The sequence below is a fragment of the Centrocercus urophasianus genome, unplaced genomic scaffold, assembly GCF_019232065.1.
Source record: "Centrocercus urophasianus isolate 14NV4802_14NV808 unplaced genomic scaffold, USGS_Curo_1.0 seq_42, whole genome shotgun sequence".
Taxonomy (NCBI): domain Eukaryota; kingdom Metazoa; phylum Chordata; class Aves; order Galliformes; family Phasianidae; genus Centrocercus; species Centrocercus urophasianus.
The window spans coordinates 783,091-800,615 of NW_024885000.1; the positions used below are offsets into that span (position 1 = coordinate 783,091).

General features: G+C 49.2%; 1 protein-coding gene across 1 annotated transcript; it reads right to left on the reverse strand.

Moving 5' to 3' along the window:
* Positions 1 to 3,679: 3,679 nt before the first annotated feature.
* LEMD2 (LEM domain nuclear envelope protein 2) lies at positions 3,680 to 15,971 on the reverse strand. Its single transcript, XM_042833479.1, has 9 exons — positions 14,581 to 15,971; positions 13,589 to 13,629; positions 12,802 to 12,877; positions 11,529 to 11,605; positions 10,809 to 10,888; positions 8,355 to 8,500; positions 7,253 to 7,354; positions 7,059 to 7,161; positions 3,680 to 5,913 (listed from the first exon to the last, which is right to left on the reverse strand). The coding sequence occupies exons 1-9, from the start codon at positions 15,947 to 15,949 to the stop codon at positions 5,763 to 5,765; spliced, it is 2,145 nt and encodes a 714-aa protein (XP_042689413.1). The 5' UTR covers positions 15,950 to 15,971; the 3' UTR covers positions 3,680 to 5,762.
* Positions 15,972 to 17,525: the final 1,554 nt, after the last annotated feature.

The window sequence follows — 17,525 nt, forward strand, 5'->3', positions numbered from 1 at the left end:
CGCTGGCTCTGGGATCTCAGTGCTGCTCGGTGTCGCTCGAGGATGGGAAATGAAGGAGCAGGGGGAGCCTGCAGACATTTGGGCCATCAGCTGACACTGCAACATTTCTGGCAGCACTCCGGTATGTCCAGCTGACAGCTGAGGTTGGGAGGGGGAGAAAACAGCCCCTGGTGTTAAAGGAAAACAAAGCCGTGGGGTGAGGTTGGGGCTGAGGAAGCCACGTGTGGGGCTGTATGAAGCATGGCCACACTCTGCCTCCCTTGTGCAATGGCTCCAGAGGGAAATAACTGCAGCTTTATTCTGGTGCATGCAAAGAAGCGATGGTGGTGTAAGGGAGCAGGCTGGAGCCTGCTGTGCTGCTGGGATGAGGATAGGTGCAAACCAACCCTGCAGCTGCTTGCTGTGGGAAATGGGTTGGGATGATGCAGGGAATGATGGAGCAAAGGGGCTGTGAGTGCAGGGAAGAGGCAGCAGAATGAGCGGGGATGCTGGGGATCAAATGAGTCGATGAGCTAATAGGGCTGAGAATGGAAGAGGTATTTTTGGGAAGGGGTGAACCATGCTGTGTCCAATGCAATGCAGCAGCTGAGAGAATTGGGGCACAGCGCCCGGCCCTGCCAGCAGCCTCATGCAGGAAACCAAGGCCGGGAGCAGAGTGGAAAAGTCCCAGAGCATTTCCTGCCAGCTCTGCGGGGACAGCGTGTGCCCCACGCTGTGCACCTGCCAGGAACCCAAACAGCCCTGTGGGATCCTTGCATGCTGCAGCCAACCTGGCACATCCCCACAAGACCCACTGCTATTTTGGGGTACATGCAGTCTGAGCACCCCATGCTCACCCCCACCCCGTCCCCCATCAGTCCCAGTGATAATTCAAGGGCATCAACAAATCAGTGCCTGCAACAGGGATGGTGCTGGAAAGGGTGGGAAGGAACTCTGCTGCTGAGGAACCAATCAGTGGATGCAGTAATAGCCGCTAATTGGAGGGGAGCAGACAGGACCGAGCCCAACTTCGCCCTGGGAGCCCTGCATGGTGCTGGCACACACACCTCCCCTGTACAGAGCCTGCCCTGCTGGATGCCATATGTATTTTTAATGGTTATATTAATTGCAGTGATCTCATTTTGATGTCAGGAGCACTGCAGTGGCTGCTCCGTTCAAACCAGCACAGCTCGAGGCTGCTGCATCCCAGGAGGTGCCCCCACCACAGCTGCAGAGGCAATTACTCAGCCCCTTGTACAACACAGAGCACTCTAAGGGGAAAGCAAGCCCACCTCATATTAAAACTATGCTAATTAGGAACTAATTACAGGCACACAAGGATATTATTACCCCGGCCAGCTTGAAAGCTGCAGCCTCCATCAGATGGAGACGTGATCCTAAGAGTGAATGCCCCCCAGCTCACACTGGGATGCCACTACAGCTGAACCTCGTGCATTCCAGGCTTCACGTAGGAGTGGGTTCCTTGGTAACGTCCACACCGCAGAAGGACCTCGGCCCAACGTGACCCGGCCACCCGCTGAATGTTTTCCTGTGTTGCTTCAGCTTGGACACTTGGAACTGTTTTGGAGCAGCGACGTAAACAGCACGAGCCCAGCCTTAAGGGAGTGCTGTGAAGAAATGCAGGGCAGGTGATCTTCTCCATCAGAGGGGAGGTCACAGAGACCGGGGGTTGTCCTGCCCACAGGAGCCGGGGAACACAGGGGCAGCAGAGGTGCAGAGCACACAGCCACCCAGATCCCAGCCCAAGCGCAAGGGCTGCTCTTGAGAAGTTGAACAAAACCACGGTGGAGATTCCAGCACAAGCCCTGCGAGAGATTGCCTGAGATGGGGGCAGTGCTGGAGGGAGGCGCCCTGGGGCAGAGCTCCCTGTCTGTGCTTCTGCTTCTCCAGTCCACGCTGATCTTTCCAGGAGAACTGGCACAGCGCCCCGACTCCGCATCCCATAAATAAGGCTCAGCATCAGCTGTCATGTCAGCGGGAGACAAAACATTTAATGTGAAAGGCTTTAAATGGAAGCAGGAAATGAAAAGATAAAGGGCAAATTTTATTTTAGATTCCTTGTTGGTACATATTTTCCTTCCTGACAGTGAGGGGATGCGATGGCTTTATCGGCCCACTGCTCGAGAACCTATTTATGGAACCCTCACGCTTTGCAAGAAAGTGGGAGCGAATGCAGGTTGGGAGCAGAGCAGGGGAGGGATGAACCCACTGTCCCCTCTTCCCTGAGTGGATTGGGAGGCTGGGAAAATTGCTGGTGCACAGGCTGCAGGGAGCGGGCAGGAACACGGCAGCAAGAGCAGCATGAAGCCACCTTCCTTGCTGCCCATGGACACAAGGTGGGCTGCCACAGCAAACAGCCCCCAGCACGTGCCATCACACCAAACAGAAGATTCTTTCCTAACCTCAAAAGCGTTTTGGTTGTAACTTAGCAACCCGTGTTGGGTGAAAGCACCAAGGAGGAAAGCAGGTACTGAGGAGAGCTGGAGCCCCACGCTCCCTTTAGTCGCATACCTTAGCAACAGCTCAGTACCAGCAAGGAGGTTGGACGAGCAGGGCCGTCGCACAGCCAGCACCTCTCACTGCTGGGAAACTGCCCCTCTGTCATCCAGACCTACACGGTGAGATTAACGTTTCTTCCACCCAACAGCAGTGAGTCAGCCCTGCCCGTCACACAGTGATGATTCAGAGCTCTGTCGCTGTCTCACGGGTGGATTTTGAAGAAGTGGAGGCTCACAGTGCATGTATTGTGAGTCAGTGACACTCAGGTGAGAGAGGAATCGAAAGCAGAGCCCAAGGACAACTCCAAGGACTCGCCAAGGTTTGCCCACGTGTCCTCTACTCACCAGGCAACCTTGGAAACCTTGGGTATCTGGTAAATTATCTGAAACGACTTCTAGCCTTCATCCTCGATATCAAAATCCTCCCTTTCATAGCACTGTGTGATGGCTTTGCTTGAAGAGCCTTAGCCCTTGGGACACCAGGAGGGAAGTGCTGTGCCCAGGGTCAGGCACCAGCCCGGGGCCGAGGGCAGGAAGGGATGTGTGTCCATCCTACCTCTCCTATATGACACCTGCTACTTCACATCACATCCCCAGAAAAGGACCTCAGGATCCTCAGGACCACGACCCGAGGACGCAGCCGTGCTCAGGACCTGCAGCAACTTCAAGGAGAACCAAACTTCATGCAGAGGCTGCTGATGTTACACAGCCAATGCACAAGAGATCTGCCTGCAAAAAAACGTGGGAAACTCATGATGCTCCCCGTTCCCACAGCCTTACAGCTCTGTGCCATTCCCCATCTTGAACCAACGCTTTACGAAGGACCACAGGAAAACCCATCAACCCACTGAGCTAATAATTGCAGTACCCCAATCCTCAAAGCTGTCAATCTCTTCAAAATGCAGCTAAATGAGACAACTGCCTTCCACGCACTCCTTAATGCCACCTATTCCCAGAACACAGATTGAATTTGCAACTCAACACTTGAGCCTGCTGGCTATTGAGATCAGCGAGCGTCACAAGGATCCATGCTGTCTCATTAGGCTGTCATGCAGTCCCATGCCATTTTCAGGGCTATACTTAGAACCCACCGTCTCCTTGGAGCAGGATCTATTTGATCTGCGTGACCAAAAGCAATTGGAACAGCCTGCAACTCTTCCACAGAAATAAAAGGTAACAAATCATTCGTAATAAATTTATTTTATATATTGGTTTACAGAGCTAAACTGAACGGATAATAAACAGCACCAAACCAGTGAGATTTGTTCTACAAAACAAGTTTAATACAAAAAACATGACTGTAATGCTTAACTCCTCACTCTGTATTTGGATGGTTAAAAACAATCGTAACTCAAAACCTGCAAACAGTTAAAAAAGGCTTAATTACATAGGCACTGGTGTTTGCGAAAGCTTCTGTAACAACAGTGGAGATCTCATCACAATGCTTTAGAAGAATCAAGGCTGCCCTCAGTTGATTCCCTATTTAGTGGTAAACGACTAGAAGGCCGTTCCTGAGTCTCCTCTCTTGCTCAAACACCTTACACGTGCGACCAAAAGCAACCTATGGGCGAGGAGTGAACCCCCCACAGAACAGCTCTCGTGTGACTCCTCAGGCCTCCCTGCAGAAAGCTGCTCTCCCCACTCCCCCAGGCTGATGAGCAGCACCAGATATTGCCAGGTGCCCCTCCCACCCTTCTGCAGCAGGAGGCACAGGTGGAACACCCCACCAAACACCCTGGGGGGGGAGAGGGAGGGAGGAGATGCAGACTTCATCCTGGGATGCGGGCAGGGCGCCCACCCTGTGGGTGGCATCACCGATCTGCAAACCTTGCAGGAGGGCTCTGGCTGCCATCCTGAGCCCAGCTGCCCAGCAGAGCCTGGAAGGGAAGCTCTCCATGCATTCAGCATCAGAGCTGAATGCAAAAATCCACACTCTGCTCATGAAGCTGCTAAACCCACCGCTGACACACGCTGCCACTGGCTTCTCTCTGCAGGTTTTGTTAGCTTAGGCCAGAAATGAACTTGGTCCTCGCTGTCCCAGCGGTGTCCTGTCAGCGGTTTGATGACACAGGGAAGAACAGATTAACAGTATTTTTGCCCAGTCTAAGCTGCCACACTCTGCAGATATTTTCTTTGAAGAAAACAAAACAAATCAACACCCCCCAAAACAACAACAGTCCTACGCAGGACACAGAAACAAACTTAACTAGCTAGATGACTGCAGATACAAAACAACGCCTGCAGCACCAACAGAGGATGGGCTGCTGCTCCTTCCACCTGTCGTGAGGCTGCAGGAACATGGATTTGGCACCCCCTGACAATGCACGACCCCATGCATTGTACACCTCTGCTCTGACCCACAGCACACACATTGCAGCTGCCCAAGATAAACAAGTACATTCAGCCCCAATAGACATTCCAAAGCTGCTATTTAAAAGCCCATGAAGCAACCCCTTGTAGCCACAAGAAAGCGCTTCCTGAAGCTTCCTATATCCTTCACTTCCCACCCAAATTCCCCCCGCCCCCCAAGAAAACATAAAGCACAGAATTTGCAGACTTAAAAAGTGGAACAGGATGACAAATGTTTCCCTCCACACCCCCAGCCCAGCCCAAACCATCAAGGCACGTCAGACTGCCCTCCCTCTATGACTACCTTTGCCTCATTTTATTTTTTTCCTATTATTTTTTTCCCCCCCACTTTTGAAGGGTGAAACAGACACAAACATTCTCCCTGTTGGGAAGCAGCAAGTGCTCTCATCGTTGTCTCTGCACTGCTAAAAAACAAACGCTAACAAAACGCATCTCAGCTGCCACCCTAAAGTTTCCATGGGAAATGCCAACCTCCTTTAAACACGTTCCATGCTGGATGCTGCCTCCAGTTGGCTTTTGCACAATTGAGGTCAAATTTTAAGAACCATTGTCAGAGAGATCTCAGGTCCTTCAACATTTAAGGACGCGTTTTTTTAACACGCTGCTTTAGGCCTGCTTGCCTACAGAAGCCAGATATCTGCTGGAAGGTTAACTTTGGTGTGATTCTAGCTTCCCACCAGCTCAAGCCCATCTTCTTTCTAAGCCAACATTATTGCCCTGGTTGTTTTTTTTTTTTTGTTTGTACATGAAGATTTTAAGAAAGAAGAGCAAACAGATGCGTGCAATCCCCAACCCAAGGAGGTTGGGACCGTGACCTGCTCTTTCCCACCACCAGAGAAGGGACTGCTCCCTTGCAGAGGTCCTTTTCAAAAGTTGTTCTGCTTCTGCTCCTCTTTAGTGCTCTGAATCTGAGACATAAGATGGCTGAGTCCATCTCCATACGAGCATGTCCTCTCCTGCTACTCTGTGTGACTCCGTCTGAATCCGTGACTCATTTGAGGCCAGAAACTCCACAGCTCTGTTCCAGACGCGCTTCATTTTTTTCCTGTAAAAAAACAGCAATGAAAAAGAAAAATAATTATATTCTCAAAGTGCCTTCCTGCTTACAGTAATTGTAGCTGTTGATCAAGCCACTGCCAGCTTCCCATGCAGACAGTAAAGGAGATTAAACCAGAATTCAAGTTGAGAGGTGATTTCAAGCCCAGGACATGAAAGCACAAATCCTACCAGTGGGGAAGAGGAGACCCTCTGGCAGCACAAACAATTGATGACTGCCCTGAATGTCAAGCCCAATTCACATTGCAGAGGGATTCCATCAGCAAACTGCCCCCACCTCCAAAGCACAGGGAACTCTCAGGCAAGGGAGCACAAACTGGAGCTCCATCCAGTTTTGCAGTCTAGTAATTCTAGGTACTACACAGCTATCAATCAAAGCCAGCTGAAATAACTCCTGGTTGTATCGCGACTGACGAAGAGGGAGGATGTTTGAGACTTTGCAGCACGTGCAGCGTTCTGTGCTGTCTGGAGAACAAAGCAGCTGAGTCTAAGCAAAATGTTAAAAAAAAAACAAAAAATGTTTTGCAAAGATGAAGCATCACAACCCAGGCTGCTCCTCCTGCCCCACCAACTGCGGCGTAACCAACTGTGCTTCTGTTCTGAAAAGGCATCAGAATCAGACAGCTTGCTCTGCCTCCCATTCAGAGCTGCCTCATCTGAACAGGAAACTTTGCAGGCAGACAGTGCACAAAATCCCTTCAGAAGAGCCTCCCCAAAACCCCATTCAGCTCATGGGAAGGTTTGTTCTGTGAGATTGCAGCACCTGCCTGGAGAACAAGGCACAATGGCTGAGAAACAGGATGGCATCCTACATAGATTAGACAAAGGAGAAAAAAAAATTAAAAAAAAGATGCTCCAGGCCCAGGAAAAACAAAATCCAATTACTGTGTGATAGAACAATGACAATACACCAGTGTGACTGCAAAAAATATTAGCCCCCTGGACTGCCACATTAATCTGCAGCAGGTTAATATATAGCCTGGGTTTTATCAACATCCTTTATGAAGTGAAAGGCCAGACAGACTCTGCTCGCTTCCCATCAATTGTCTGCTCGTGGTCTGTCATCCAGTAACTACGGTGTTGAGTTGAGTCGAGTCATGCCATGCTGACTCCCTCTCAAAGAGCAAAGCTCACCTGCTCTGAGGAGGGATGAGGCTGTCCCGAACGTGGAGAATGCCCACATAGGGGTAGCGCTCCAGGTTCCGTTCCCATTCCTTGTAGTGGTCCTGGACAACAGCTGCAGGGCAGAAGGGAAAAACAAGGAGAGATTTCAACACTGCACAGAGGAGGAGAGTGTTAACTGGGTTTACAGAGATACTGGACTCTACCTATGATCTTCTTCACCATATCATACATGGCTTGCTCCTCTTCCTCCATCTTCCGCCAGCGATACCGAAGGAAGATCAGGATCCCCCACAGAGTTACCAGACCTAGAGGAATAAAAACAAACAGAATTCAGTAGGGACATGCACGTACTTCCTCAGTGCCAGCAGGTTTCTTTTTTTACAACTCTCTGGAGGCAGCTTTCCTCCTCCCTGCTTCCCAGGCCTGCTTGGAACTGCATCCGAGCAGTACATTTTGTTCCTGCAGCAGAAGAGCAGGTGTGCATGTGAGCAGAGATGGCCAGAAGGCCTCATCACAGACCTTCCTCCCCCCCCCCCAAAACATCAGCATGACCACAGGGCTCTAATTCTCTAAATCCCAGAGCTACCTCTTTGCTAGAGGCTTCCCCTACAATAATCACTTAGGAAGACTGTCAAGCTCCACTGCTCTGCAGATAGCTACTTGATAAGGAGATAAAGCCCGGGGCTCCAGTGCCAGCCTAAAATTCAGGAGATCTAAATTGAAGGTTTAGCACTGACAAATGTCCCCGTTACGACAGGAGCTAACTTTAGCATCTCAGTCTCTACAATAAACATAACTATCCCCTTTCACCCTCACCTCATCTGGCCAGATTATAAACTCCTCCAGCCAGCACTCATCTCTCATTATCACCTCGCTCAGTAAGTCCTCTGTCTCTGCTGGGGCGTGACAGACTCTTCCCATAAAACCTATAATACTTGAAATGCTACAAGTCATTACAGGAGAGTCCAGAAGATTTTGTAGTTTAGTGCAAGAAAAGAAAGAACAAATGAATCTTTTAGGTAGGTTAACATACTTATTTTGCAGACCGCAGTAATGGGTACTTGAGGAATACTCAGGGAGCTAATCAGCTTGCTGATTTAAAGCAAGTGTTAAGCACTCAGCACAAGAGCAGGGCTACAGGTCTCTTTCTGCTGCCAGAAAAAGGTTAATTAGAAATTAACTCGTTGGCAGATTTATTTCACCTCTGCCAGTAGTTTCATATGGCTGGAAAAATACATGGGTGCACGCGTGTTCATCTCTACAGCCAGCAAGGGGAGAAGTCGATCAGAAACACTGACAACTTACACCAGAAAAACAGGAACAGGTTCATGACAGCAGTGATCACCGCCCGACGGAAACGGCAGCTGAGCCCCATCTGAGGGTGGGCCGACTCCAGACAGACCACCTCCTCCACTCTGCTGACGGGTTCGGAGGGGTCTCCGCCTTTCAACCTGATGGGAAGAGGCAGAAAATCTTCACTGAAGAACGCAAACGCTCCAACTGCAGTCTTTAATCAAAAGAGGGAGAGGAAGCAGACTGCAGATGCAGTAACTCGTTCTATGCGCCACACAGAAAATGCACCAACATCTTTGCACCTCCTCTTTCCAGAACATTTTGGGACCGGCTGCTTAGCAAGGACTGGATATGGCTTCAGAAAAGGCAGCAGGGCTGGAACTCCCACTGCTAAACTGAAATCTCCCTCTGCAGACTCTCTGACAGCACCTCTCAGCGAGCAGAAGATTAAACTTTAAATTGGATTCCCACCTCCCAGCACAGAGAAATGGAAATGTTTACTGAGTCACTCATCAGCAATTGCAGAGAGAGCAGTTGAGGGAGACTGCAAATGTCCGTAGAGGTTGCGCTGTTTCCCTCAGTGCTGATGAGCACAAACAGTTTAGCTAGGAAAGTGACAACACATCAGCCTTGTCTGCAGTGAGCAATGGACACACCCTCAGAAAGCATTCACAGCAAAATCGATAACACAGCCTCCTGCAAAATCACTTGCACACACCTGCTGTGCCAGCCGAGATGCTTTTAGCTCACTTCTTTCTATACAGACCTACGCTGATGTGGTTTCCTTGTTAGATCCTCTAAGCCAACAGGCATCAAGCAATCCTAGCGAGAGCTATCAGATTCAGAGCAACGAGACCAAAAGGGATTTCATTATTTTTAAGCTAATTCATTCCAGGTTTGCAATGAATGACTTACTAGACAATGTCATTCTCTCAATTTATTAGTGCAGATCTCACCAAGTGCTGACAGCCTGTGTTTGGTTGCTGGATTCTACAGCAGCAGCAGACACAGCTGTTTTCCACCCCTCATCTTATTGACAATCCACACTCCACACTTTAAACATGCAGCAAAATCACTGAGCAGAGCTCATTTCCAGTTCTGCCTCTCAGATTGGCACCCAGAACGCCAATCTCACGTAGAAATGCCACCCTCAGGTTGGTAAGCCTGCTGAACACTCACTCTGCACACCATGCAGACTTGGTGAAAGTAGATCCACTTGGCAAACAGCCCAGAAAACTGCTAATTATGAAAATTAAGAGAGAATATATTACACTACAAGGCTCCTGACACAAGCACTGCCCCTGTACAAAAATACGGCCCAAAAAGCAAATCCAAACCTGCCAATAAGAAAACAATGTCTTGTCCTGGGAATTTGCCACACGCCAAGAATAAAGCAGCAGGCACTGTCTGATCATTCAGCCACAGCAGCAGCTGCAGAATTCTTTTTAGGACAAGAAATCAAGCAATGGAAATCAACACAAACTGTACCCATGAAGCTCTAGTATTACTACCGTTGCAATTCGTTTAATCAGAGATACATTTTATTTATGCAGTATTATGCAATATTATACAATTTATGCAATATTAAAATGCAAACAAATGTTAGGCTTCAGAGTTAACATGGAGTGGAGGCAGCTGACACTTCCCAGAGGCAGATAATTATGTCTGTGGAAACTGCATAACAGCCTCTCATCAGATTACGGCCCGAACATTGTATTTCTCAGCTGAAGAAAGCAGCACTTGTGCCATTCCACATGTACAGAAACAAGTGGCAGCCAAGAAACCCAAGACAAAAAGCCCCACTGGTGACTGACCAAGCTGCTATGCAGTCACAGTCTGTTGGTTTTGACATCTACTGTGCATTCTGCCGGAAAGAGAACTGACACTAAAGAAAAGATACCATTGAACAGTCTGTTTCCCTCCCCTCCTCACAGACTTACTTGCCCCAAGAGATCCCAGGGCACGTGGGTTGTTACCTCCTGAAGACAACGCTCTGCTGACCTGTACAACCCAACCCCTTTGCTGAAAGGGGGCCCACGCAATACCAAAGCTCTGTTTTTGCTACGAGTACTGAATAAAAGAGTTGTCTGGAGAACAGCGAGGACACAGGCAAGTTTAACAAGCAAGCTGCCCTCCCAAGACACCAGAACCACCACTTCTAAGCCCTGCTGTAAGCACAACGTCACAGTGAACAGGCACAACATCAGGCTTGAACTTCATTGCAGAGCAGTGCGTTCGTGAACACGATGTCCCCCACTGCAAGGGTTGGGAAACACACTGAGAAGGAACGTCTGCAGCTGCCAATCTGTTCTAGGACCATACGTTTTATTTGGAAGCACTGACAAAGCGAGCCTCTGATTATCTTTGAAATCTAATGGAGCTTTTTGTGCACAGCACACAGGATGTCAAATTACACATCAGCCGACGGCGAGAAAGATCATTTTAGAACAGCAGGCTTCCACTTACCATATTCCTAAATCCTTGTTACTGTTCAGTATCCACTTCAGGGCAGCTTCAAACTTCTGTGGGGAACCACCAGTTATATTCTGTGAGAAGAATCCATTAGAATGTCAGTCTCCCATTCATTTAAAATGCTGAATAACGTTATTTCATAACAGTTATGAGAGAACTTATTCTAAGCAGTCTGTCCCAGGGTTAATTCTTATCATAATTCTGCAAACTGGAGGGAGGAAAACTAAATCTGAAAGTCAGTCTGGACTGAAATCTTCTGACTCTGGTAGATGATGCGTGAAGCACTCTGTAAAATAACTCTCTACCAGACTGTTAAGGCTAACCACTAAATACAACATAATCTTACTGACAGTTTACCATGAAAGAAATGGAATGCTGGATCAAGGCAGTCTGTCTTCTGACACTTTGGGGTATAGAAAGATTTTTCTTCTGCCCAGGCCTCAATCCTGGGAAATTTCTGGTTACAAAAGACTGATGGCCATGGCAAAAAAACAAACCATTAAGTTAGATTTACAGGGCTTGAATCAGAGATGTAGGGGAAGATTATTTTCAAACGAACTGCTGAGAACCAAAGGGGAAACCAGAGGTATGGGAAAGAATCAGAACAGGATGGGGAAGTAAAACAAATGGCAAATTGCTTTAGTATCTATTATTTATTGCCTTGTAAGAGGCATAGCACCATGTTACAACAACAGCTGCTCACAGCCTACTCACCACCACGTGGTCCCTTGCTTCACTAACCCAAATGCATTTGCTTTTTAGATTCTCAGGGTTTCCGCATTCAAAATTACCTGGTAAAAAAAAAAAAAAAAAAAAAAAGTCAAACAGAAATAATGTTTAGAAAAAAACAACCCTTGACAGTTCAGAAATACACTCAGCTGTCCAGAAACAACATCCTTTAAACACAGCTACAGCTCTGGGCAAAACGACTGCAAGGTGAGATTTATACAGTAGGCAGGTTAAGATTATGACTATTAATAAAGTGCTCAGCCACTGGATAGAGGTTGGGGAAGGGCAAGAAAACCTCATGCTTAAGAGCACGAGCTACTCAACAAAGGAGGGAAAATACTATTTCTCTTCCACAGAATACATAACCACCTCTCTATCATAATGGCAGGCAGAGGGGCTTTCCACTATGCAACAGAGACTGCAGTGTTGAAGTGTGATCAACACAAAATGCTTCTATATCCCAGCTCTACCCTTTGCCCAGGCAGAGGAATACTGGCCAGGAACTTGGGCTTCTAAATCATCCTTCACAAAGCTGGCCACACAAGTGTGCTGAGAGACCAGGCAAAATTGGTACTGAAGCTTTAGAAATCCTGTGAAACTCAAGAACCCAAAGGATTCAAAAGCATTGGGGTCTGAAATCTTGAAAATGGAACTTAGGCACTGTTATGATTAACATTATTATGCATCTTGCTGAAAGAAAAGTTCTCACTTGTCTGCTGAACTGCTGCTAGAGCAGCTTTCTCTGTCAAACAGCACTTGTTATGGATCGGATTGGCACACACGTAGTACAGAGCGTTCAACTCCTGCAGTTGGTTGGCTCCTTAGCCTGCCTTGCTCAGCACAGAAAACTTAAAAGAAATCCCATAATCCGCTGTCACATTTCAGCAGAGAGATGACAACTTCTTAAGTCATTCCGACTCCATGTGTAAAACGCACTGATTTACACTTACCTGCCTCTGAGCATCTTGAAGACAATTTCAAGGTGCTGTTACAAAAGAACCACAAAGCTGAAGATTTGCACCTCAAGTTCCCAATATATCGAGTGCAAAGAAGGACCACTCCACAAGAGCACAGTGATAGCATTAGCTAAGCACTACTGAGATCAAAAATAAACACACCTCGTTCTGTTTTGCTGTTACCTGACTTTCTCAAAGCTCTATGAGTGGAACTGACTGTTCCATAAATCCCTCTCTTCAAATTAAGGTTAAAAATGTCCAGATAGCTGAGAGAGTGTTTTACAACGACAAATGGAACTCACCAGCTTGTACAGACAAGTAGTTATACAACTCGTGCAGCATGTTCATCACAACGTCCTTCTCTTTGGCTTTGCAGAACTGAAAGTCAGAAACAGGTAACACACATGAACAGCCTGGCAGCTACGGGGCAGCAGTCAGACTAGCCAGCACCGTCACAGCAAAATGCCAGCAGAGGGGTTTTAGCTCAGCTATGCATCACCAGTTCAAACTGAACACACCTGCAGCAAAGCTGCAACACAGCTATGGGTTCTGAGGCCGAGTGGAGCTGGCACATCATGTGAAAGTGCCACTGAGAGCCCAGCTCACACTGCACCACCAGCCATCCCCTCAGACAGGCTGCATCCATCACCTCTGTGTGTCCCAGCTGTCACAAGGGACCAACCATAACTCCAAATCCAAGATTTTCTTTTTCCAAGTGATGCACCATGATTAAAAAATAATAATAACAGGGCTGTGCAAACACTTTACAACGGAGTTGAGGGAATGAGCTGGATTAAATCCTGCATTGCTAAAGCTGAACGCAGGTACAGCCTCTTCAGCAAATCCTTATCGCTTCTGTTACCACTATTAAAGAAACTGATTCACATAAATGGGAATTTAAAGTTTTATCTTTTGGAGTCTTACACACAATCCTAACTTAATCGAGCTCATTAATTCCAACTCATCAAATCACGAAGATAAAACTAATAATTTCACAGTGATGTGATACTGGTGGAAGCTTCCCAGAATAATTACTCTTCTATGAGAATCCCATCCACAATATTTAAAGATAAATAAATGTATGCTTACATCATCTGTTCTTTTGTCACAATCCACAGGCAAGAGATTAACTATGGGAGAGAAAGAGAGTTAGCTGGCTGCAAAACAAGAGCTCTGACCAAGAAAATAACTTTTTTTTTAAAGACTACCTTCAAGTCTGATTCTGCTGTTTTTAATCTTACTCTACATGGTACCTTGCTACACAAACAGCACTGCCTTGGAAGGCAGCAAAAGAAACAAAACTAGTTTTGTACCAGGCTGTAAATGATGAACTCTGTTCAGCTGGAAAGTAAAAATTGTGGCCAGAATGTTTTAACAGCTGATGTAGATGGCAGGAGATGGAAATTTCCACTGATCATTCTCAAGTGCTGCATGCCATGGTCACCTGAAATACCATGGCAATAACAAGAGTTTAAATCAAGTCCCTGAAGGCAAACACAGGGGATATACTTCAGCATGAACAGTTAGTTCCAAAGATTGTGGCCTCTGGTTTAAGAGCTGCCTCCTGTCCCAACAATTGGGTACAGGCTGGCCACAGGTTGTACATCTACGTGCAGTGTGCCCAAATTAAGGACCAGTACCTTCCAACCCAAACCTCTTCTTTCAGTTCCAAGTCCTGAAGTGGCATTAATTCCATCTAGCTGGGATATCTGCTTTAAATGCAACACAGAGACCATCGCAGGGCTGTGCTTTGCAGAGGCTAATGTTAAAACACAGGACAGCTACACAAGTGTTATACTACACAGCCAATAACCATAAAACACCTCCTTGGCCTGGCTTCCTTTTATGGGCAAAACCCAACAGGGTTTTGAAGAACTGAAGGCAAAAGTAAAAATAAAAAAGAACACACACTTGACTTATTTTCAGTGATGAATGAGACTTCCCAAAGGCAATGGGAGAGGGAGACGGAGATGCCAAGTGAGAGAATGATGTATCTGATAGCAATGGAAGTAATAGAGGGAAATCAGAAAATAAAAGCAAATAAAGTTAAAAAAAACCCACAATTAAACCGGTACACGTACAGTTCTCCTCTGTCTGTTCAAGCCAGCCTGACCCAATCATCTTCACCATGAGGATACCCAGAAAAATCAGCAGCAGCACCAAGCTGGCGAGGAAAAGGAACTGGGATAGGTAGAACTCGAGGCCTTTGCGTTTTCCTTCCATCTGCTGCCTGGGGGCTGATCGCAGGAGCTGAGTGCGGGGTGTCACCACTGCAGCAGATGCATCCCACGGGCTGCCCGAGCCCAGCCCTGTGCCACTCACAGCCTTCCACGGCAGCCGTCGGCTCAATCCCTCTCCCCAGCTGCTGGTTTTTGGCTCTCTGTCTGCCTCCTTTCGAATGCTGGGCGCCAAGCTCTCCTCTCTCCTCTCAAATGGGTAACTCAACCCACTACGTCCTGCTGAGGTTTCCCAATGAGTGCTGGGTGCCACCCTGCTCTCCCGTCCCCACCAGCTGTTGGAGAAAAGCCCCTTCCTTTCTGTCTTCCTTCCCCCTGCTGTCTCCCATTGTGCTGGGGAGTTCTGCCCTGCAGTCCGCCCTACTGATGTGTCCCAATGGCCCCTGGATGTCAGACCTTCGCTTTCATCACTGGAAAAGGGCATGGAGCTGAGCCTTCCACTTCTGCCCGCAGATGCACCCCAGGAGGACACGGAGCTCAGCCCTCCCACCCCATCCACGGACGACCCTATCCCAGCCCTTGCACTGAGTCCCTCACCTCTACTTATAGATGTGTTCCACTGGGACGTGCTCGGCCCCCCAAACCCATCCAGGGACGCCCTCGGCCTGCCGCTGAGCCCCTCGCTCCCCTCTGCAGATGTGCTCCACTGAAAGGAGCTCGAGGCCCGAAAGCCATCATCCAGAGACGAGCCCATCCCAGCCCTGAGCCCCCCGCTCCTCTCCAGGGAGGAGCTCCACGAGGAGGGTGCGCTCAGCCCCCGGAGCCCATCCCGGGATGTCCCACCCTCGTTCCTACCGCCGAGCCCCCCGCTGCGCCCGGGCGGTGACCCTCGTGGGTCTCCCCAGGACAGCCTGCCTCCCTCAGCGGCCTCCCAGCGGGACACGGGCGCTCGTCCTCTTTCCTCCTCTTCGTCCTCCTCCATCCCGTCCTCCTCATCCTCCTCATCCTCCTCCTCTCCGTCGCGGCCGGCCCTGCCGGGGCTGAGGCTGAAGCCGAGGCGCGGCCGCGAGGGTGAGGCCTGCTGCGGCCTGCCGGAGCTGCGGCCCGGGCTGGGCGGAGCGCCGCGGCCCCTGCGCTTCGCCGCCGCCACCTCAGCCCGCAGGCAGCTTAGCTTCTTGATGTAGACCTTGCGGGTGGTCTCGGTGATGGGCCCGGGTCGGTAGCCCAGCGCCAGCAGCTCCTTCCGGAGCTCCGCGTCTGTCAGCTCCGCCATGGCCGCGGCGCTGACGCCAGGCCTTACCGGAAGCACTCTGTCAGCAAGGAAGGGCGGCCGCCATCTTGAGGAGGGCCAGCAGCAACCTTCTGGCGACCATCTTGAGAAGGGCGCACGCCTGTCCCCGCCCGGTGCCATGTTTATACGGGAAGTGCGGGGTGGGAGCCATATTGGGAAGGGCGAGTGAATGCGCCGACATCTTGTGAAGGCAGGTCGGTGGCTCCGCCATGTTGGGGAGGTCGAGAACTCCCTTAGAGCGGGTAGGGCTCCGAGCGCAAGCTGCTGCCCACCTCAGGAGAGAGAGAAATGCAGAAAGCGAAGTGCGAAAGCAGCCTCAGCAGGGAGCCACAGCACTCAGTAGCAAGCGAGGAGCCGAGCTGCTCTCATTCCAAGCTAAAGTGATTTTTGACGCTTCTGGGGACGTTTTTGAGGAGAAAGAAGTGTCTTTCCCTGCCTGCTGCAGGCCTTTTCCTCATCCCCCCCCTCGCTGCCCAGTGAGTGGCACTGCGGGCTGGGCAGGACTGAGCTGGGCCTGGGGGGATCTGTGGGAAGGATCTTCCTTACAGACCCGCAGCTTCAAAAGGCAAAACCAAATGTCAACTAGAAAATTTATTTTGGCACGGCCGTGATGTACAGTAATTGCTTTTTTTCCCCCCCTTTCTCCCACCTGTAAAGAAAGTAATGAAAGCGGCTGGAATATTGTGGCTTAGTATCAGACTTTAATTAAAGATAATTGAGAAAGTGGTGAGGGATGCATGCAGGCTGCCCGCGCATCACCATCTCCGTGATGGACGGGCTATACCGACCCGTGGGGCTGTGCCAGAGCTCTGCCTGGTCCCCCAGAGCAGCAGCATCCTTGGGGATGGATTGCCTTCAACGCAAGGCAAATCACCCAGGCTTCGTTCCACCTTTCCTTCTTCTCATGCTTGCTTTGCTGTCACAGCCTTTTCATTCAGGGCAGCAGACAGGGCTAGCCTCGCTCTTCCTGAGCGACCAGATACCAAGATTTGTTAATCTGGTTAGCAACAACAAATGTACGCTGTGGAGAGGCCAGGAGTGCTCAGCTCTGATGGACGTGTGAATGTGCGGAGCTGAGCCTGCCCTGCTCGCTGTCTGGGAGGCACAACGGACAGCTAATAGTTTGGGGTGGTGTTGAATGTAAATACAGACATAAAATGTGCTCTTAGTAGAAGTTTCTGTAAACTTGCGGCTTTCAGACAGTTTGGAGAAGCTCTGCCTCAGCTCTTCTTGCTTAGGAGAAAATGAGTAACAACGAAAAGGGAAAAAAGAAAGAAAGAAAAAGGAATGGATAAATAAGAAGGATTCTTTTCAACTTCTTGTGCTCGTGGAGGTCAGGGAAGCTGCACCAAAACAGAGTTTGTCCCAGCAGCACCATTGCATGACCTTTATTGCGATGAACATGGGAGTGGGATTTGAGGGCTGGAGGATTGCAGAAAAGCTGTGATTCCTTTGCAGGAGGGAGATTGGCAGCTGGAACAGATTGTGGAGAGAAATCTACTGCCTCTCTCACTTCCTCCCTAGCAAGACAAGCTTAGGGAGCATCACTACCCTGAAG